At 34.1% G+C, this 23,961-nt stretch overlaps 1 protein-coding gene across 1 annotated transcript; it reads right to left on the bottom strand.

Annotated features, from left to right (window-relative positions):
• Window positions 1–1,032: 1,032 nt before the first annotated feature.
• On the bottom strand, window positions 1,033–23,533 carry LOC149797137 (prostaglandin F2-alpha receptor-like). The gene is made up of 2 exons (XM_089960718.1): window positions 22,706–23,533; window positions 1,033–1,236 (listed from the first exon to the last, which is right to left on the bottom strand). The coding sequence occupies exons 1-2, from the start codon at window positions 23,531–23,533 to the stop codon at window positions 1,033–1,035; spliced, it is 1,032 nt and encodes a 343-aa protein (XP_089816844.1).
• Window positions 23,534–23,961: the final 428 nt, after the last annotated feature.

Here is a 23,961-nt window from a genome sequence, read left to right as displayed (position 1 = left end):
ATGAGTTTGGAAAATTTATTACTCAAATTAGCACCTGATTATTTTGTGCGGAATTGAAAACAAATGTTTCAGACACACGTCGATCCAGAAAATGCCGCAGCTCGTATGGTTTTCTCAACACGGAAACTGTACTAAAGTAACTGTCTATACTGATAAATATACGTTTCAGTATGAGCATTCGGAGATTTCAAATTATTGAATTTTGCATATCTTGTGTTTACAAAGGTTTACTATGGGATCTGAATTAGTACCGTGAGTCCATACACATCTGGGAAGGCCTCAGCCAATAAAGCCGATTCAGTGATGGCCAAATGTCTGTCTATTGGACACGCTGCTCAGAAATCAAATGCATGCCTTTTTCATATTGTAGATTGATTCTCCTCGCGAGTTTTTTATCGGCGAGAAACTAAAGTCATACGAGATTGAATTAAATAAGAAACCATTCCGTTTTGAACCTGTATAATAAATAATAATTTTAACTGATTTCCATGAGAAACCATTGTGATCGTATTGAATAATGTTTCAATAAATTAGTGAAATGGACGTGTACTCGGTGACATCTTTTTTAGTCAATGATCAGTTGTTAATGCAAGTTCAAGGCCGTTGTTTTGGCAGCTATTTTGGAATAGATTAGGACCGAGAAGTACTCCTACTAATAAATATATACCACCATAAAGGAAAAGTCATAAAAAGAAATTTGTTATTCATAGGGACCTCGATATACATCTTTTGAGAATGCCATGAAAAAAATTGCAATATAGCTGAAATTACGGTCACAGTAGACCATAAAAAGATTTTATCACACAAACACACGTATGCTCATATACACACGCTTCTATCTACACCAAACTATCAATATATTTTTCATTATCGATGTTTAATCTCTCTGCTTGAAGTAAGAAGGAAACCAAAGAGCAATAACACATTTAACAATGACAATCTAAAAAGCACACAATGTTTAGTATGCATGCGTCACTCTGGTTGGAATAACAATAAAACTCTCAATATAATTCAAACAATTGATAGTCTTCGTTAATATCTAGTCTCCGTTTCCTCCGGTTCTTCAGGGCAGCATTTGCATCGGAAGATCATGTTGGCGAGGCGCTTTCTGTGCGTCTTTCTGATCAGAATGTACACCATGGGATCGATGGTGTAGCCGAGTCCGCCGAGGAGATGAATCGCACCTGTTGTGGATGTAGTAACGTACACATTGGCTTGTCGAATGAGAATCAACGTCTGAAAAGAAACCAAGTTCATCTTGAATACCCTTTTATTACGTTTATTACTCTTTATTATAATTTACAACAAAAAGGGACTTTATTAGGGACATGCAATAATAACAAATATATTGAGCGAAAGCTTGTGTAGACCAAATTGATTTCACTGTTCATTGATATATTTTCATAAGACGATTTAAATACAGTATGCTCCACTTTTAAAGGTATACTCACTTCTTGCTTGTTCACATGTTCCTAATGTAAAGACACCTTTGTGTCTTTTTGCATAAATGGTATATGAGCAAGAACCATAAATTGTAATGATTTTACGAGCAACATAAACGTGAATACAATTTTCTCAGATGGTGTTTGATGGCTAAAATTTGCATGCTTGCGGTGCATTTCATGAATTACATTACCTGGAATTGTTGTATTTTATTATTTATGTTTTGATTAGTTAACCTTTTACTGGGTACAATTCTGATAAGAACATTTGGGGGGTGGGGTGGGGAAAACGCTGCAGAATTATCAGAACTTAGAAAAGTGGCATTGGATATACTAGCTGAAGGTTGAAAGGAAAGTTTTGAGTGTGCTGAATGTCCGCCATAATTGTATGATGAAGAAAAAAGGTTGGGGGGAGGGGTAAGACACGGAAATGAACGTAGTAATAAATTACAATCGTAATAATTTTCCTTTCAACAAATTTCTATTTTGTACTTAAAATCCTTACTCGAGCCCATCGGCTTATCAAAAGATCCATCTAAGCTTGTACAGCGAGTAATTTGTTAAAACATCTTCCCTTCCTACTTCCGCCCTAAAAAATTTCTTACCATTTCTGGTATTTATATATGAATACTGAAGCAATAAAATACTAGAGATCATAAGAAAGAATAAGAATGGCATCGAAACTACCAGTAGGAGGTGCCGGAAGTTCCGCCAACATTTTTATAGTGACGAACGAGACTGACTAGTCATTACCTTCTTACTCCTAATGAAGCTCCTAATTGACCTATTTATCTATAAATGTAGCTCATAATGAGAGGAGAGCTGATGCACAAATAAGGGTTGTCGAAAGACACTAAAGGCAGCGCAATAATACGTACGTAATTAGTAGGGGATTTGAGCGCTACAGACGTTATTGGGTACAGCAATGTTACTAATGGATTTGAATGGTACAATTGCTATTGGGTACAGTAATGTTACTAATGGATTTGAATGGTACAATTGCTATTGTGTACAGTAATATTACTAGGGGATTTGAATGTTACAGATGTTATTGGGTACAGCAATGTTACTAGGGGATTTGAATGGTACAGTTGCTATTGGGTATAGTAATATTACTGGGGGATTTGAATGTTACAGTTGCTATTGAGTACAGTAATGTTACTTGGTGATTTGAATGGTACAATTGCTATTGGGTACAGTAATATTACGGGGGGATTTAAATGTTACAGTTGCTATTGGGTACATTAATTTTACTAGGGGATTTGAAGGTTAGAGTTGCTATTGAGCACAGTAATATTACTTGGGGATTTGATTGTTACAGTTGTTATTGGGTACAGTAAGGTTACTTGGGGATTTGAATGTTACAGTTGATATTGTATACAGTAATGTTACTTGAAGATTTGAATGTTACAGTTGATATTGGGCACAGTAATGATACTGGGGATCCAACATTTCGAGTTCCTATTAAGTACAAGAATGATGCCTGGAGATTTAAACGCTAGAGATGCTATTGCATACAGTAATGATACAAGAGAATTTTAATTTTCTGCCTGTGCACGTATTCGGCTTAAAGTATATTCATTCTATATAACAAATACAGAATGTGAAGAGAAATTTTTAATGTTTAATAGATGGAATGATGTTAATATCTTATATTTTAAAGAACCTATTGCATACTGTCTGTATTAAATACAAACAACTGTGCAAGGTTTAGACAACGATCATGATGTTGATATAAATATCATTACAAAGGATTTTGAAACTTTGCTATATCCAAAACGTTAAAGTGATTCAACATTAAATGTGCGATGGCAACTTTATTATGTAGTATAGGTTTCCAATTATATTTGCTTGGATAAAAAATTTCAATCTGTATTGAAACTGGATGGAATAATAAAGTGCGAGAGAAAATATAATTTCTCCACTATGTTCAACGAATGGTATTAAAGAGGAATATCAATTTGTTATGACTGGTCACTTTATCTTAGGACTAAATATATACCTACATGATTGGTCGCTTTATCTTAGGAATAAATGTTTACCTATATGGTTGGTCATTGATAATCTTGAAAATAACTTTATATATACATGAATGGTCACTTTAATCTCAGGAATAAGTTTATACTAATATGACTGGTCACTTTTATCGCAAGAATAAATTATATTGGTCACTTTTATCTTAGGAATAATTATATATCTTAATGTTGTCGATACACATACAATATTGACACATTAAAAAAATGTATGTGCGACGATAATAGCTCAACAGTTAACGGTCTATCAATATATATATATATATATATATATATATATATATATATATATATATATATATATATATATATATATATATATATATATATATATATATATATATATATATATTATATATATATGTATGTGTGTGTGTGTGTGTTTGTGGGGTGTGTATATATATACACACATAAAGTGTGTGTGTGTGTGTTTTCTATTTTTAGACATAGCTATAGATGAGTTGTTTACTAGTTTTACAATCAGCCTATATAATGAACCTATTCACAGTTCAAGTGAATTTTCTGATTGGATTATTGAATATTGCGAAATATGTCACCTGAGGATTTATTGTGAAATATGTCACTTGACGATGAATTGTGAAGTATGTCACTTGGGATGGAATGCGAGTTAGAGTCTTAATAGAGTCGTGGAGAAGGATATAGGGTCCGAAATGAAAAATTATTCCGATTCCTATTTCCCAATAGTGGTTTTGTTTTAATAACAGTTTGCAGATGTACATAATGTTTTGTTTAGATTTAATTTGAGAGGAATACTTTATTTCAATTATTTATTGGAATTACAAAGTACTCATATGACTGTCTGGGCTTAAAAAACATTTTGGGATTATTGTAAATTCATAATTGGACATTCTGGACAATGACATTGTGATACATCAAGACTGTTGGCAATTCAGCACATTCAAGACTGTTGGAACATCAAAACATTCAAGTATATAGGTAATATTGGTACATTAGGACTTGGAATTCTTTCTTTTGGATTTGTGATAGAACTTTTAGGATTATGTCGGATTTAGTTCACAATAATGTAAGTTTTTCTTAAATTTTCATTTTATAACTTATCGAATTAAATTATTTGTTTAAATCATTTGTTAAGTTTTACAAAGCTTGCTCTCTTTGCTTCTTTCTCTTATTTAGTTTAAGACCATGGAGTTATAACTGTATTCTTTATCTTCATTTTTATATTCATTTTTATATTCAGTTAACAGAAGTTTGACATCTGTACATTTATATTTATCTTATGGTGCTTAATGTTAACGCATATTAGGAAGGGTTTACCGTGAAATTATTAGTTCAATTTTAATTGTTCATTTGGGAGAATTTTACTTTTAATCAGCACTATGTCGCCATTATTGTGCTGCAATGCCAATAAACGTGACTAAATCGAGCATATAGTGCAATTGCTTTTGCTCCTGACATGTATTTTACATAAACACTTTGTAATATTTGGCTATAACTTGCATTGTTAATGCAAAAGAAAAAATTGCAAGTAGTAACTCAAAATTATCTTAGTAAAACTGGCGGTAGATTCTATGGTTGTTGGTAGATCGTACTAGTGTCTTTGACACAGCTGATCATGCGAATATGTAACGGAGTCTGACATTAAAGGAAATTGTCAGTGACTTGATACGAATTCTCGCAGCAATGTACAAATCTTTCTTGGTGATACAAAGAGGTCATGGATGGACTTGAAATGTAAGGGAGCCAGCCCAGCCCCAACTTATTGTACACGCCAAGTCGAGTTTTGACCCACCAAGATGGCGCCGGTAGTGGGCAACAAGGCGGAGAGTCTTCTGGCTATAATACTTCTACACTAAGCGTCTTCATCTTATGTTCCTTTTGCTCAAGTTTCTGCACAGGAGAGACAGAAACGCAATAACGACGTCCATAACGAGCACCACCACATTGCCAACGGACCTGGCTATTAAGGAACCCACGGTTTTCAACATGAAGTATACAATGACGTCTATAATGTCGTCAAGATGCTATCCGTATTGGCTGTTTTCACCATTCCCTCCACCAGGCTCAGGCGCAGAACTTGTGCTGGAGGCGTTGTAGTAGCAGGTATCATATCTCCGCCGCCCGTACCAGCGCATCCGCCTGAATCATTGCCTTGAGGCTTTTGATAGCGTAACTATTATTGAATCTGGTTGGGACTTCCTGGTTTTTGGATACATTCCTCGGTAGTCCGCCTGGGTTAATCTCCCCTGTTCTTACAGCTCCAACGCTGTCTTTGGTTAGCTTTGCGCCTGACCTTTTGGCCGGCTGAGGAGTTGGCAGGAGCTTCAGACGTCTTGGGGCTGACGTGGGTAGCCCGACCTGCAGGCTGGAGGTTGGTTTCGATAAGGTTGGCTGCCTGGCACTGGCGACCAGTATTACTTCCAGCATACCATTGTATTCGCACACGCTTGTCTGCACTTCCTACAGCAGCGCGTTCAACCAATTAATGCTAGGCATTTTGGTCCATAACTTTTATCGCTCAGGGGTGAGCGATGGCATACGGTAGTACACAACCTTTCTCTAAAGGAAATTCAGTCACAGGTTGTTGTCTCTAGGAGTAAACTGTCAACCTCATGCATGCTGCTATGTATACTATAATGCATAGCCTTTCTCTAAATGAAATTTAATCGTCGTCTGTAGCCACTCACCCAATCGGGTGTGACACAATGATATCATCACCCTCCACCGTTACTTTAATAGACGTGTTCGGGGTTTTGTTTAGTGCGGCGCCAAACAGTGCTCGGCACTGGACCTCTGTAAGGACCTTCCTAAATCATTTTCTAGCCTTAGGTGGCAGAGTCCAGCTTCGTAAATTGGCCCCTGGGCAATTTCTTAACTTAATGCTATGGTGTGACTTTATCAGCTATTATTATTTACTAATTAAAGATATGCATATATTTGTGAACTAGGTGTTTCGGGCTTATGCTGTTCTTGAAATTTTTATCAGGCATGTACACCTTCCATAGTTACCCTGCAGTATGGCGATAGTGAAATACCAATAGTAGGCTAGAAAGAAGAGCTAGCCTCCCATAGTAGTAAACACATGGGTTTGGGGCAAGTAGAATATCTCAAAAACGGCTTGGATGACAACTATTTTCAATTGCATCAGCCTGTTTAGTACACACTGTTTTGCAGAATTGTCATTTAGGAAAAGGGATTGTGTTTGCACTTTGTGAGCATCATTTGGTGTCAAAAATGGCATTCGGACATGACAATTGCAGTTATAAATTTGGGGTTGGGGTACATAAACTTGTTCTGTTATGAACTGCCATTAACTTCTCTGGTCAAGTGGATACCATTCTTGTGCTTTGTTTTAATATAGGTATTCAAAAATATGAACCTTTTTGACCTCATTTGTGTATTTGACTTTTTTAAATACTAGGTCGCTGATTGCGGCATTAAAATAAAAACCGGCCCCTGCCCCCTTAAGGAAAACTAATAATTTGTATTGGTGCGGTCAGCAGCATCTATTATACTTTTCTGTTTCTTTGTGTATATTTCAATAAGTTTTATTCATTAGCTTCATTATAGTTCCCTCCTTTTTCCATATATCACTTAGTGTTGTATGTAATGGTCTTCGGAGAGGGAGGTAACTGTGTTTTGTACCTCAATGTGAGAACTGTTTACATCATGACAAAGTAGCATATTTTGGACTAAACGTACTAAATATGGGAACAAAATGGTGACCATAATGTATTGTTTTGCTCTTTCTGTAGTTGTCAAGGTTTGCACCCTTATTTTTATGAATATTATTCACAATTCAATACAGACACACAGAAACAATTGCATAACATCTCAACATGCATTCTTAAAATAATTTAACTCCACAGGGGCAGACAGACTTAAGAGGAATAATACATAAGCATACTGTTGTGAATATTGAATGTCACCAGTGGAACGGTCTTAGAAATAGTGATGCATTGGCATATTGCTTGCTATATTTTGGTGAGAAGAATGAAAAGTTTTAGCACACCGACATAGATTCTACGTTCATGGCCACACTGTGAAGTTAGCATAAGAGATTCGTATCTCACACTTGGGTCATAATAGGAAATGTTTCAATGCCATGTATATATCTTGAAATTTCTAGTTTCAGTTAATAAAGGGTGAAAAGCTTAAAATTAAGTGTCAGTTTCATGCATTTGACAATAAACATACAGTTTCTCCTCTGAAATTCTTATGTTTTCACTGAATGTTAAAAGTACAACTATATCAGTTGTTTCTTTTCTTTTTGCAGGTCTCAGTTTGCATGGTAAAAGATAAGACACGCTGCGAGAAACAATAGCTTGAATCTCATCAAGATACTCATTCTGATCTTAGTACACAAGAGAGTAACTTTGACGGACATATTTATCTTCCGCAGGAGTTGTTTTATGGTACGTGCTTATTAAAAGACAAGCAGTTGAAATGCTTTCAACGTTTCTTATGTTACGTGTTTAGGCTCGAATAAACAGTAACACAATAAAGAGTGAAAACAACAAGCTTTGAAAAATATAACACAAAATTTATTTCCCTGACAAAATACTGTAAAAATGAAGAAAAAGAAAAGAACTTACGGTCTCAAGAATCAAATCCAAAAGTAATCCAAGAATAATCCATGAATTAAATTTTAGAAGTCTTAATAATAAAATGTTCTAATGAATTCAAGTTCGAGTCCCGACGAAGAATCCAAGATGGGAGACAATGACATCTGCTGTATCCTGTTCAATGTTATTGTCTACAGTTCCTTGTAGGAACAAAAGAAATAATCCACCGGATTTGGAAATTCAAACGAAATTTTTAAGAAATGTCTTTGTTGAAGAATTCCGTATGAGCACAAAAATATTTGCAGAGAAACGAATTAATCTTTTAGAATCTGAAGAAAAATTAACATATAAATCGAAAATTGGCTATAATAAAAGGAAACGACTGGACAATCAAGAGTTTTGAAGCAAAGACTGTGAGATCTCTCTCCAAGCATCACTATTAAAACCAATTAATTCGCAATATTGGAAATGCCTAATTGCGAAATAGAGGATCAAGTGATCATGTTTACATATAAAAAATCACGTATCCCCAGTATGACCTTGATAAAACTAATCATTTTGCTCCGCGAAAACAGTTGTTTACTTCACTAAAACTATTTACAAGCCTAGGGTCACGTATTCAGTACAGCCCTGATCTCACTCTTATTATTCCCACAATAGAAATAAATTAAAAATAACTTGTTCATGCGGATGCTACTAATTTTGAATTAAGATCGGGAACCAGGTCAGCCTTATGTGTTTACTAAAATGAACAGTCAAGGTCAAATTATTTTCTAGAAAAGTATCGTGTTCCTAGTAAACTGAACTACATTATTTTGACATATAATGAAATTAAAAAATAGAAATATTTTAAAACTTACAAACAATTAAATCAGATATAAATTAAATCAAATATGCATAACAACTTTTAACTGAATTTTCCACTGTAAATATTTGTTCTATACTTTACCTTATTATTTACTATGAATTTGTAAACTCCAAAAATCATTAAAGTCTGTTGTAAGTGATTTGCTGTCTGAGAAGAAATTTCTCTGTTAAATTGTATTGAGTAATTGTATACGTATGGTCAATCTCAGTGGCTATGTATCAATGAATTTATTTGATATGTACCTTTGTAAGTTTAAAAGGGTCCCACACATCAGTATATCAATATTCCAGCATGGTCTAATCTTAATTGATTAAACTTTAACCTCTGCAGATAAGCCTGACTGTTGTTGTGATTACTTCCCCAACACACATCCACACAACGTTGATTTGCTTGTTTTATATCAGTCTAAAAGTACTTCTAAAACACATTATTTACTTAAATGTGTGATTTATTTACATTTGCTAGAAGAGTTTGTGGACATTTTTCACTTCTGTCACTGACCACTAACATAGCATTTCTGTCATTCACTCATTAACTTTATAACTTCCAAATCTCTTCTTGACATTCATGAAATATTGTAAAGGAATTTTGGTTCCGTCCTGATGCTATGGTGATAAACAAAGACCACAAGCATTGTAGGTTACAAACAATTTGAAATCTTTCAAGAAATAGAGTCAGTCGTAACTCACAATGTAAATAATGCAGCGCTTTTTGCCGCAAAGTAGTCACTTTTCTAAAAGCGTAATTCCATTTTTAGTTTTCAGTACAAAAAGTTTTCCTTTATACCATCTTACTAGATCATGTCTAAATATGTGATATGTACACGTTTTTTTAACATAAACCATTTTCAGCCAAATTCTTAAGGTGGCAGGGTCTAGTTTCGTAAATTGGCCCCTGGCAAATTTCTTAACTTAAGGCTATGGTGTAACTTTTTCAGCTATTATTGTTTTCTAATTAAAGATATTGATATATTTGTGAGCTAGGTGTTTCGCGCTTGGGTTGTTCTTGAAATTGATATCAGGCATGTACACCTTCCATAGTTACTCTGCAATATGTTGATAGTGAAACACCAATAGTCGCTAGGAAGAAGAGCTAGCCTCCCAAGCAGTAAACACATGGGTTTGGGGCAGGTAAAATAACTTAGAAACGGCATGGATGACAACTATCTTCAATTGCATCAGCCTGTTTAGAACACACCGTTTTGCAGAATTGTTATCTAGGAAAAGGTCTTGTGTTTGCACTGTGAGCATCACATGGTGCCAAAAATGACCTTAGGATATGAAAATTGCAGGTATAAATTTGGGGTTGGGGTGCATAAACTTGTTATGCTATGATCTGCCATTGACTTCTCTGGTCAAGTGGATGATATTTTTATGCTTTGTTTTAATATAGGTATCCAGAAATATGGACCTTTTTGACCTCACTTGTGTATTTGATATTTTTATGATTTTTTTTAATACTAGGTCGCTGATTGCGGCATTAAATTTGTACATAAAAACTGGTCCCAGTCCCCAAAGCTTCTATGCGTCACGGCTTGCCCGCCTTGTGCCATCTTCCACAACCGTTGCATGGTTGGTAAGTGGCAATGATGCAGGCCCTGCATTTCCAGTAGGTCATTAACAAGATCCAGTGCCTGTATCGTTGGGTCGTTGCGTAGCAGCATTTGTTAAACCAGATGCGGCCACAAAGTGCAATCTGTCCAAAGGTATGCATGTACACGTAGTTGTTCACGTTAGGGACACGTCTATGATATGGAATTGACAAGCCAAATCTTTAATTGGGTGTTGGTAGGTTCGGCTAGCTGCCCATCGCTACGACCGACGCTAGTCGCCAAAAACTGTTGGCAGCTAAAGCTGCCAGGACAGTGGTCCGATTTTCTGTTCTGCCCTGGCCTATGTTGCTTTCCAAAAGAGTTACATGTGGAATTAAACCCCTAGTATATATGTGTGCGTGCGTGCGTGTGCGTGTGTGTGTGTGTGTGTGTGTGTGTGAGAGAGAGAGAGAGAGAGAGAGAGAGCGAGAGAGCTAAATGTCAAAGTTTGCTTACATCTAAATGTTTGTCGAAAAGTGCAGAAAAAGGAGGAATTCGGCTAATACTGCAGTTTTCATGTATTATGTAAGTGAATAGAAGGTGCTACTGCATTTCCAAAACGTGATGAGTATTTACTTTTATTCTTATCCACGAAGGGTCATTTCAAACTGAATTTTCTGGAAAATAGCAAATTCCTAGCAAACAAAATTACATTACATTGGCATGTAATGAAAATAAATGTTTTTAAAAAACAGTTAAATTAAATCAAATATAAATCAAATCCAATATACGTAAAACTTTTGGGTCGTTGGTCTAGGAGAATGATTCTTGCTCCGGTGGCCAAGTGGATAGAGCGTCCGCCTCGGATGCGAGAGGTCGTGGGTTAAATCCCCGGCCAAGTCATACCAAAGACTTACAAAAATGGTACTAACAGCTGCCTCGCTTGGCGCTCAGCATTAAGAGGTTAGTGTTAGGACTTGTCGGCCTGGTGCCAGGAAAATGTGACTGGGTCGGTCATCATGCTACATGTCTGTGGCGTGATGCCCCAGTGATAGACATCAATATAAACTGCCATCCTGCAGACATCGTAGCGATATGACTGAAAAATTGTTAAAGCTACGTTAAAAATCCAAATCACACACACACACACACTCGTTTTGGGTACGACAGGTCCCGGGTTCATATCCCGGAGGAGTCCCCAATTTTTATGTTACGTGTTTAGGCTCGAATAAACAGTAACACATGAAAGAGTGAAAACAACAAGCCTTGAAAAAATTTAACAAATAATTTATTTCCCTGGAATAACAATGTAAAAATGAAAAATAGGAACTTTTAAGAATCAAATCCACAAATAATCCAAGAATAATCCACAAATTAAATTTTAGAAGTCCTGGTAATGAAATGTTCTAAATTCTAAAAGAATTCAAGTTCGAGTACCGACGAAAAATCCAAAATGGAAGGAGATGATGTATACTCTAGTCAGTATAGTGCTGATGTTTACAGTCCTTTGTGAACCACATAAATTTATATTCCGGTGCTTGAATTCCAAATAAAATTTAAATAAATGTCTTTGTCAAAGAATTATGTATGAGCACTCAAATATTTCCAGGAAAAAGAATTATCCTTTAGAATCCGAATAATCTGAATAAAAATTAAATAGAACTCCAAACTGCTACAACAGACACTTTCCAGTGTAAAGGTAAAGCCCAAACTTAGAAATACCTATTTAGACATCCATATAAAACCTGACTACTGCGCAAGTTCGAAAAACCCAGAATTGCGAAATAGAGGCTGTTTACATATAAAAAATCACGTACTCCCATTATGACCTTGATTCAAAACAATCATTTTACTCGAGAATAAAAATTAAAAAATTAAAAGTTGTTTACTTGACCGTCAATCAAGGCCAGGAACTAGGTCAGAAATAGAAACAGTGTTTCTATTATTAGGTATCCACGAAAAGTGTCAGATCAATCTGAATTTTCTGGAAAATATCATATTCCTAGTTACAAGATTACATTACATTAACATGTAAAGAAAATAAAAGAAATTTAAAACTTAAAAACAATTAAATTAAATCAAATATAAATTAATTCCAATATACGTAAAAATACATATACACAGAATGACTATCAAACTGCTTATCATGCATGTGGACACAGTACCGGATTACCCATCAAGCACACTACGTTCTTAATTGTTGATGATAAAATTGAACTAATTATATATGACCAATTCGATCTGCATGTACGAGAACATTGATCTGGAATGATGGCAACACTGGTATTTTCCCATCTTTTAAACTTTTAATATTCTTTAAATTTCACATTTTGTAGGAGGCGGGATGGGACCATAACATTTTGGGTGCTTATAGTCCTGGAAGACCTTAATCAGGAACTGTGTAGACATCATGACTATCACGTTTTCTGAATTTTCAACTTGACGTTTAGAACAAAATTGATAATAAACAGTCAGTCATTCGGATGCAGGGATGCTAGTATCATATCCTAAAGCGTAACGAGACTAATAAATAATATTATAATTCAAACGTAATCATTGGTATCATGAATATTAAAGTTATATTTTTGCGATAGAAAGACTGTCTGGATAGTGTCTGAGCCTGACAAGGTAACACTTATTTCCCTAATGGAAGACATTGTAAGAGAACAGCTCCTGAGTTTGAAGATATCCCTGAGCCAAGGGTAAATGCATAATGTCTTAAAGTTAATATACTTGAAATGTATATCTCAAACCAGCATAGAGAGAGAGAGAGAGAGAGAGAGAGAGGAGCTAACAAATCTACATGGAACGTAATTTCTTGAAATTTTTTGGAATATTTAGGACAAACGAAATAATTAGAAATTAATTTTTGGTCCCTATCTTTATACATTTGATATAATATCGAAAATTAAAGTTTCACTATTTTTGTCTTAGTCTGTTTATTTATTTTAAAATTCAAAGCCTAATGCAGAATGTAGCACAGATTTTAAAAAATACTTACTTAACGTTGTCCTAGTACAGGAAGATTTACAAAAGTAGAATACCATCTATAAACAAGGTTTCTGCCGGCTACAGGAATCAGTAAATTTCTCTACGTCAATGTGTACGTGACAAATTAGAAGAAAAAAAATGCACTCTTCATCTTTTTGTCATCGCAATTATTGCTAATAGATTTGTTCTCTTTCTCTCCAAACAAACCCTCCGGCCTTAATGTTTAATAGATCAGATACAAGTCACCTATATTTTATTGAGTTTGATCTCAGTTGTAACAGCTATCATTGATCGGCAATATGTGGTTAAATACGGTATTAAATGCAATAATGATACGCATCGTCAAATTACTTTGCTCTATAATGAAAAACGATTCAAAGGAACGGAAACTAAAGATGGGTTCAATAGGCAATTAACACCAGCCTCAGTACCCTAATGAGAAAAGGGGCAAGTTTCTTCAATTAGAAATCCGGAAAAGATGATATCGATCAGTAAATTATTGTTTTTTGTGATGTTCGATTAAAGAGAAAGACGTTATTTTTTCACAAGTTACAACTTGTGCCTATCCTTGGTGTCAATGTAAATTGTGTATTATATGTTGTCAATAATTTCAAAAGGCGATTTTCCAAAACTATTTGCGAAGGCTGTCTTTATTTTGTTGGAAATCAAAACGCTGACTAAACATCAAAAGAGTTATAATTTTTTTGAAAAAAAAAAAAAAAAAAAAACCCTCAAAGAACAATAGAAACAAAACCAACAGAAATGTTTAAAGTAAAAAAGAAGAATTAAAAAAAACATAAATGTGTCCATACGGCACTAACGTTCCTGTCAACGTAAAGCATCATACTTATTTTAGTGTCAGTCCATGAAGTCCTTCAAAGGTTATTCATCGGAAATTGATTGGGAAAATGCTGTGTTAAACAGGGGCCAGAACTCATTAATATCTGGCTGGTTAAAGATTTTTTAAAAATCATTCTTGATCTATGTCTTTTGAAAGCAAAGTTTTATTTTAAATATGCTTTAAATTCATATGAATTTCTTCAAAAGTTATTGTGTGGAAACCTTTCAATATATTTGAGAGCACTTTCAAACTGCATACAGTGAATTATGATTTTCTTTATAACGATAAAAACGTCATTCGTCCATTAAGTCATACATTTTTGATACATTTCTAGAGAAATGTAGCATTACTAGAACGAACATATACTAAGCAGTCATACAGTGCTCTGTGTACTAAGCAGTCATACAGTGCTCTGTGTAGAAGCTAAAAGATAAAGCAACTGAATAGGTAATACAATGAACGGATAAGGAATGAACAAGGATTGTAAAGAAAAATGTATGTAATTTGAAGATTAAAAGCGTTAATATGTGTGTGTTGCAATAGTAAAGGGAAGTGTTTGTATACCAAGAATGTAATATCTGGGAATTTCTCATTTATACGTTGCCAATGATGCACGCGCATTTTGATTACACGAAACAGCCACAGGGGCGAAGAATATCACATGAGAAAGAAAGGAATTGCGTCATAGCTGATGCTAATCAAATCGAATATCGTGTTTAGATAGACAAATAATGTCATCAATTAATAAGGTAATTTTCTTTTTCTATACATGAATAATACGCACTGCATTTACATGTAGAAAAGCAGTGTTGCGAAGAAAGGAAATCCAAAAATGCATGTATCATAAAGGTATCAAGTATAAATTCAGAAAAAAGACAGATATGTCCCACAAACATAATTCTTTAAGTAATATGTCCTTTTCTTTTGCTTTTATTTAAAGGAGACGTTTAATACTTTAATACTGAAAGCTGAAAATTATAGACTTTTAAAATGCTTAAGAACATCCAATACGATGAGATATAAAAAACCTGATTCCAAAGCTTGTATTTTATACTATACTGCCCCACCCCAAAGGTTTTTGGTTGCATTAATTCTTTCATTATTGCCAAAACTTACCATTATATATATATATATATATATATATATATATATATATATATATATATATATATATATATATATATATATATATATATATATATATATATATATATATATATATATATATTATTTTCTTCATCCTTTTGTTTATTACATATCATTTAAAACACATTTTATATATTTATAGCAAATCATTATGCAAATCCGGTAACAATAGAATTAACTGAACGTAAGTCTCTATTAGAAAAGTTAAAAATACAATAATTCCTTTACATCCCTATTTTCCATATACTAATCCTCCTACTTTAGAAATATCCATCACTTTTCTGTTAACCCCACGATCATTTTTATAATTAAAAAATATCGCTGAATCTTTTTAGTAATCATCAGTAACATAACCACTAATATTAAATGTTATAGTTGTTCTATGACAGTAATCACGAATTGTGTAATTTACTGAAATCATCCTGTGGCGGGTATATATTTACATAAATGATGTAAAATTATATATTTTTCATTTGCATCGCCTTTTGTCCAAATCAGTAAAACTAAGCAAATAGTTGCATCTGACGTTGAAAGTAATTTTCTCATCAACACAGTGAATGCATCTTGTATTATTAATTTTATCAATGTACGAAAATAATAATAGCAATGTTATGGTTTTATTGATATCATTTATAGTGATATCATTTTCTATGGTAATAAAACCATTTTCTCTGCGTCATGGAAAATGATACAATATAATGTGTGAATAGCTTAATCTGATTCTTCTTTTGATGTCCTTGAATCATTAATAATCTTTATTTGTAGCATAGGCCGTCGGCCCAAATTACATGCATGTATTAAAAATATGGTACAACCGCAAGACATAAGGATTTTAGGATTTTGCTAGATAAACAGCACAATTATGTAGGATATTTACATTGATTCTCTGGATACTTTATAAAACTTCATGTGATTTGCATTCCAGTGGAGGTTTGACAGTACATAGGCCATTATCAAATTATTATATAATGGTCATTTGACAGTAAAGTGAAACTCATGTTGAATATCTGCACAAAAAGGACACAATCTTTCAACACAGGGAATATTTTTATACCTACCTATATTTGCCATTATGGGAAAGATTCCATTTCTAAACATGCATAACAGGCTAACACTGTACGAAGGGTTCAAATAATCTATTTAGTGTTGACAACTCAAGACTTTTTCTAATCTTATTATAAAATCGTAATATATCGACTGGATTTAAATCTCCATTTAGTTCTTGTTGAAAAACATCTTTACACTTTGATTATATATAACGAGATAAGTTTCTCATCGCCCACCCCCTGATTAACCCAGACTTCTTCCATTCCGTATGAAAACAGTAGATTCTTGACTTTATTCACACAACATTCACAGTTTCGCCCCATGCCATTTGTAGGATATTGCTTTCTTTTGGAAATCTATTATCAGTCATGTTTAATTGTTTGAACCAGTACTTAAGAAATCCTATATATCTTACTACTTGCATTGGTATTCTACCAAATTCATTATAGATAAAAGCGTTTGGTGTGTGTTTTGAAATGCCAAGAAAATATTTGCAAAATGACGTATGCACAGCTCAATATCAACAGCTTTGCAGAAATCACAGACTTCCGACCCATAATTCAAAATTGGTGCCATTTTAATATCAAATATTTGTAATAGAGATTTTTTAGACAGCTTACCAAACCGATTATGGCTAGAATTTAGACTATAAGGTGCCTCTGTAGATTGTGCTGCTACCGTTTTATTTTACACATATACCATGAATTTCTTTAGAACAGAATACACAGCCACATATAATAAGATACCGTCTCAATCACCAAAATACTATCTTTCATATCTTCTCAAATACCACCCTTTTCGACAGACTAAACTTTAAGGTTTTTTTCCAGGTTCATCTTTAATTTCCAGGTGTTGCAGTAATTTTTTATGGTTTAATTAGAATTCTTTGAAGTTGAGTAGCAGTTTCGACGAAGGAAACCAAATCATCTGCGTACAACAAGGCAAATCAATTTGGTAAAGTCTAGTTTTAAATCGTTATTCTTCTCAGAAATATATTTCGTTAAATCATTAAGGAATAAAGAAAATAGAATTGGTGATAAAACACAACCTTGCCTTACTCCAGTAAGGCAGTTCAATATTTCTCTCAAGTCATTTGGCGTTTTCACACAAGCTTTGACATTTACATATTTGGATTTTAGTATCGTAAGTATTTTACTACTAATAGTTTCAATCTACTAATATAGGATATCGCAAGCTCCTGTCAATACGGTCAAAGGCTTTTTCATAATCAACAAAAAGGGCATAAAACCTACATCGTAGTTTCCTCAGATATTCACATATCAATTTGTTCAGGGTACATATATTATCTGTATATATATATATATATATATATATATATATATAGAGAGAGAGAGAGAGAGAGAGAGAGAGAGAGAGAAAGAGAAAGAGAGGGAGAGAGAGAGAAAGGCTCAAATCAGGAACCACAAGAGGCAGGACAAATTTTTTGTATTAACTTATATTCGTATTAGGTAATTAAATATAAGACAGACTTATGATTTTAAGAAGTATTATGCTTTAAATAAAGAAAGTAGAGCACGTCAAACACAGTGCATGGTTAACTAGCTGAACATTGAATGTGCAGACTTTCATATACAGGCTATTCTATTAAAACGAGTTGGAAATATAAACTAAGCGAAATGATTAACCAGCAAGAGATAATTCCAAAATCTAAATGTATTTACAGTTCATTTGAGTCATTACTATAATTTAATTAACATTGTTGCCATCCATACAATCGTTTCTGTCCTCAATTTCTAACTTTCCCCTTTCATCGTGTGACTACATTTTGCCATCATTCATAGGTCCAGAGACCTCGTCGCATGACAGAAGCGAAAATCCACCACGCTCATTTTTCACCGATTTTTGTTGGTATCTTTGCATGAAGGTCTACAGAGAGACAGACAGACAGACAGACGTCGCGGTGGGGTTAAAGAGACTTACCACAAAAGCATTTATTCATTGCCCATTCGTATATTTCTTTATTGGTCGATTAGTCTGATGCCTTACAACCAAAACCCTGAGAAACAAAGATTGAGGGGTGGAAGTAGAGCTGCCTTCGGACACTTTAATATTAAATAACCTGTCTTAGACTCATATTAATAGGTTTTATAAAACAGTAAGAATGAAATAAAAACAAAGCATTAAATAGATTACAGCAACCAATAAACGTATTGTCCAAATTTTGACAAACTATTATAACTCTGCATCGTTGGCATTGTGAACACTGTATTAAAATTGGTGGAAGATCCGTTCTTTTTCTCTCTCAGAGAGAATTATTATTATTGTTGTCGTTATTTTATTACAACGCTAATGATTCCTCAGTTGAACTTCAGCTCAGATTTATATAATATTGAAGTAATTGCCTACAGCTGAAACACAGCCTAATGTTGAAACACTTTTTATATATGCGTATTAATGCGCCATGGGCGGATCACAACACTTTAAAAGCCATGTTCCTTTTAATGTACGTACAAATTATGACAATAAAATATAATTACTTTCTTGGAAATTACTTCAGACATGGCAATACATTTAGTATTTATTCTGTCTTCTGAACATCAGTTTTGGCTATCATATCCTTAACCACCTTCCATCTGACTAGGCCGGTGAGAAACCTAAGCCACCACTACGTCACAGGTACTGTAACTTTCCTAGTCTTGTTCTACCAGGCCTTGAGAGGAAAGACCTTTCATTAAAACAAGTGATTTCAAGCTATAAGCAAAGATTCCTTTATAATATGCAAGACGTTATTCGGATAATTTTGACACCATGCTTGTAATTTTCGTCCGTTGCAGGGAATACTTGGACACAATGTTTATAATTTTCGGTCTTGATTGGGATCATTTTGACACGATGTTTCATTTAAAAGATCCATTAGCGATAGACATTAGCACTTATCCCTTATATATATAATCGTTCAATATAAAGTAAAAACCGGTTCATTCACACAAAAAGCAATGAATGCCAAATTAATGGTACAATCTAAATGTGCAAAACGTGAGTATAAGTCAACACTTTTAATTAGGAGAAATGGTTTTCATTTGAAGAAGAGTAGGTAGTGGTTGTCATTTTGGAAGAAAGGTATGATCTGGTTTTCGTTAGAAGGAGAGGTTGAAGTGGTTTTCACTTTAAAAGAAGAGTAGGAACTGGTTTTCATTTCAGAATAAGAATAGGAAGTAGTTTTCATTTTAGAAGAAGAGTAGGATGTGGTTTTCATTTTAGAAGAAGAGTAGGTAGTGGTTTTCATTTTAGAAGAAGAGTAAGAAGTGGTTTTCATTTTAGAAGAAGAGTAGGAAGTGGTTTTCATTTTAGAAGAAGAGTAGGAAGTGGTTTTTGTTTTAAAAGAAGAGTAGGAAGTGGTTTTCGTTTTGCAGGAAGAGTTGGAAGTGGTCTTCATTTTTGAAGAAGAGTAGGAAGTGGTTTCCATTTTAGAAGATGAGGAGGAATACGATTACAAATAGGAAGAAGATAAAAGGTTTATTTAACGGAATCAAACAAGCTGTTTGACAATATCCCTTTACTTGGCATGATTGTGCAATTATGTAACAAATAATTAGAAAAAAATTGGACTTACTTTATATGACAATAGTTTACAAAACTCCAAATTATATATATATATATATATATATATATATATATATATATATATATATATATATATATATATATAGAGAGAGAGAGAGAGAGAGAGAGAGAGAGAGAGAGAGAGAACATATTGGACGGAAAGATGGAACAGGAAATGATATTCACTCAGTTATTAAAAATTCTCAATGTCGAAAGGAGGATTGACATTGCCAGGTCATATATACAGACCATGGAACCCAGTAGACAAACGAGTACAGATGGAAATTTAAATACAGCAGTATTGCTAATTTCAGTAAACATTAGTGGATACACATGGTTAAGTGAGTTGCTAATTCCTCATGTTTTTGTGGGTACAGTTAATGTAATTCCAATGATTACATCAGGAATATATCAAATGTAAGCTAAGATGAAAATGATCAAAAGTCAAATTTAACCACATATTCTTCAGAAATTGATTAATACATATGAAAAGTAACTTTAATAGTGATGATAAATAATAATAATAAATCTATTTGAAAAAATAAAAAAATGTGAAATATGTGTAAATTGTGCAGAACCAATAGATATATACATAACATTATACTAAGTCGGTATGCGGAAGAGACTCTTATTCTTGACGTACAAAATCTTTAATTCATGTTTATTATAAATAATTTTGAATCTTTTATATATTTTATTCTTACCCATTGTAAATAAAATACGAAATAAAGTTTTAAGTTTAACTAAAATATAAAATGGGCCAAAGATAACGTTAACGTCTATAAGACACCATGTTAATAAAACAGTACCCACCCCACCCATCGCTTGACTAAAATAAATGATCTAAGAAGATCCATGCGAAATAGCACATACACACATACGCACACACAAACATACACACATACACAGACAGTCAAACATATACACACACACACACACACACACACACACACACACACACAACACAAATGTATAAACAGTATCTTTGTTTTCATATTCAATGTTTTTCTGCAACTATGTTTTACATTTTTCATTCAGATGGATCGAGTGTTAAAAAAACAAATACAACCCCGACAGCAGCCCCTCACCCACGGATTTGACACACACACACACACAGACGCAGACACACAGACACAGATATACACGCACACACACACTGGCAGGCATTCAGCAATGAATATTTCCATTTTGAGAGAGCTACTGAATACAAGAAAGAGAACCAATAGCGAAAGAAAACAAAATACTTGACTAGTAAGAATAAATATGAATAATGTATATAAAAAAATTGGATTCATCTAACTCCAAGTTGGAATCTGACCTTAAAAGAAATGCAAAATTAATGGATTCGGAGGCTGCAGAAATATACAATTCTGATCGATAAAATCAAGAAAATAATTGTTGGTTATTTTAGAACAGCAAAAGTTGTAACCATAATTTATAATGATTCAGCAATGATTTTACGGTGTATTATTTTCCAGGTGAACATTTTGACAAGCACCTTTCTCCATCTTTGGCCAGTATAGATGGTATCACTCCAGAGCCTCGCCTAACTTTAGTGAAACTATTGTATTTTTCTTCTTTCAATAGTTTTTCACTGAATGGTCGGATATAATTGTTTACTCTGAGGATCAGTGAAAGCTCTAAGAGATACATTTCTCTACTAATTAGAAGCGCATAATTTAAAGTACGTGTTACCTTTTGTGTGTGCAATTTGTTGTTCGTGATGCTGGCTTTTATAAAATCATCCGTAGATATCCTTGCACCGTGTTTATCACCTTTTCAGTAGTATTTGTTACTCAGTGACATATATCTCTAGAACATACGAAGGATATAGAAAGATTGTAATATATCTTTAGATTTAGGTACTCCAATATGCTCTGAGGAAACGTTTGCTTTTTTGACTAGAAAGCCTCCTAGGAATGCCAGAAATTAAGGTAAGTGACTCATTTCTTGATTACTGTTAGTTTCAAATATTAGGACATGTGTCGATACTTGGGAAGCTATGTGCTCTAAGGTAACTTTTGCTTTATTGAGGAGAAAGCCAAAAAGAAATGCCAAAAATTAAGGAATGCTACTCACTTCATGATTTCTATTCGTTTCAAATTGTGGTGCAGTCTCTTTTAGTGGGGCATGTTTAAAAACTCCGGTAACAATGAACGCCCCAGGTGGCGGAGTGTTTTAAAGAGCTCATCTTTAAAGATCGGTGACATATCATCTCTGTGGGTTCGAGTGTCTGTCTCGGCCAACGTCGGTACGTGAGAAAGTTTGTCAGTTGCTTCCCGTCGGTTGGTGGTTCTTCTCGGGGTATGTATCTACAGCAAATCGTGTGATAAAAATGGCATTGAACCCATATCAGCAACAATATTATATACCTTCATTGTTCAGACTTTCTTGTGCCGTGCCTACACCCATATATCCTAAGATTGTAAGCCAGTATAAATATGCGAGCTAGAAAAGCTCTTTGATTCATGTTATTTAAAATGCCAATACACTTAGCACAGTCAAATTATTTTGGATCTTTTGAAACAATAATAACTATTTGATATTTTTAGAACAAAATAAATAAATAAAGAAAACAGATAGGTGAATTCACTAGTAACACTCGAAAAACCAATTATTACTTTTCATGTACACTCGAAATACGATGATTTCTGTCAAAAAGAAAGAAGATAAAACTTTCATATATATTTAAACTTACATAGTAGGGAGAACTGCAGATAATGTAGACCACGGCTAGACCGCCCATCAGTTTTGCAAAGGCCATTTCAAAAGACGTTTTACTCGATGACTCGTTTGATGACTTCTGTTCCAAGGTTGTGATACGGTTCTTCATTTGAAAAACGATTCTGACCACCAATGTGTTGCAGATGACAATGGTCAACAAATTGACAAAGCCCATCATGCCATATACAATCGCGTAGGCTCTTTTCCATGGTTCTGGGAAATAACCAAAGGTCGTACAGATGCTGACAATTGTATTGCCTGCTTTTCTTTGTATCCAGACCTCTCCTAATCCCATCGAGGGAAAGAGGCCGATAATTAGAGCAATGACTGCTGCAATGACTGATCCAATTTTCCAAGTCACCATTTGGATCTTGCTCTTGTAAAAAAACGGCGTTCCCAGCGCGAGAACACGGTCAATTGCCATAAAGGAATTGAGAAACCCGGCGTACATACGAAAATACGGATGAACGATAGCAAACGCAGCACATCTGGAGTACGTTATAGTTAGTACATAACGATTCATTGTATGTTGCAGAAAAGACACCACCAAAGCAATGAAATCGGCACAACAGAGTACCAGAAGCAAAATAATGGCAGGAAAAACCGCTTTCCGGAAGTCCCGCAGAATCAGTATTAGGACGACTATATTTGTCACTAGTCCTGGAATATAAATAAAAGTGAAGGAAAGAAAATAGGTGGTAGCGGACGAATCTTCATTGAAAACTTGGTTGGTTCGATTTAAACACAAGGTCGAGTTTGCAAGGCAGTTACTACTGCTCTTCGAATCATTCACTGACGACATGTTTTTCCAATTTTAATTTGTTTATAAATCAGTTGAAGGAAATGGCATCTTTATTAGCTCTGTTACCTGTTGAAGATGTTGTCAAGTGTCACACTTACAATAACATTGTATATCTTAATTTCTTCCCTGTAGCTTTGTGGTTTGTGTTTCCTTGCCCCATATGGCTTTAGTATCATACCATTTGCTTGTTATATTATGCCATTATTTTATTTCCATCTAACTCCTGGACAGTAGAATCAGATAAAGACGAGTATATGTTCATATATCACTCTGTCATTGACGAAAATGCTATACAATCCAAAATATGTATGTTGCACCGAATGGAATATTGTTCTGTCTTTTATGCTAGGCTATAGAATGGCAAAGTGATGCATTAAAATCGATGCACCGAACAAATCTATTATAACATAGACAAGTTTATCTTTATA

This window comes from Sinohyriopsis cumingii, chromosome 6 (genome assembly GCF_028554795.1).
Source record: "Sinohyriopsis cumingii isolate HCF-2022 chromosome 6, ASM2855479v2, whole genome shotgun sequence".
Classification (NCBI taxonomy): domain Eukaryota; kingdom Metazoa; phylum Mollusca; class Bivalvia; order Unionida; family Unionidae; genus Sinohyriopsis; species Sinohyriopsis cumingii.
Note: the sequence above shows the minus strand (reverse complement) of the source record. Positions and strands in the feature narration are given on the sequence as shown.

Coding starts and splice junctions, on each gene's coding strand:
- LOC149797137 (XM_089960718.1), bottom strand. CDS start 23,533: ATGTCGTCAGTGAATGATTCGAAGAGCAGTAGTAACTGCCTTGCAAAC. Junction 1,237..22,705: donor TCTGCAGTTCTCCCTACTAT/GTAAGTTTAAAT, acceptor GTTTCTTTTCAG/ACGTTGATTCTCATTCGACA.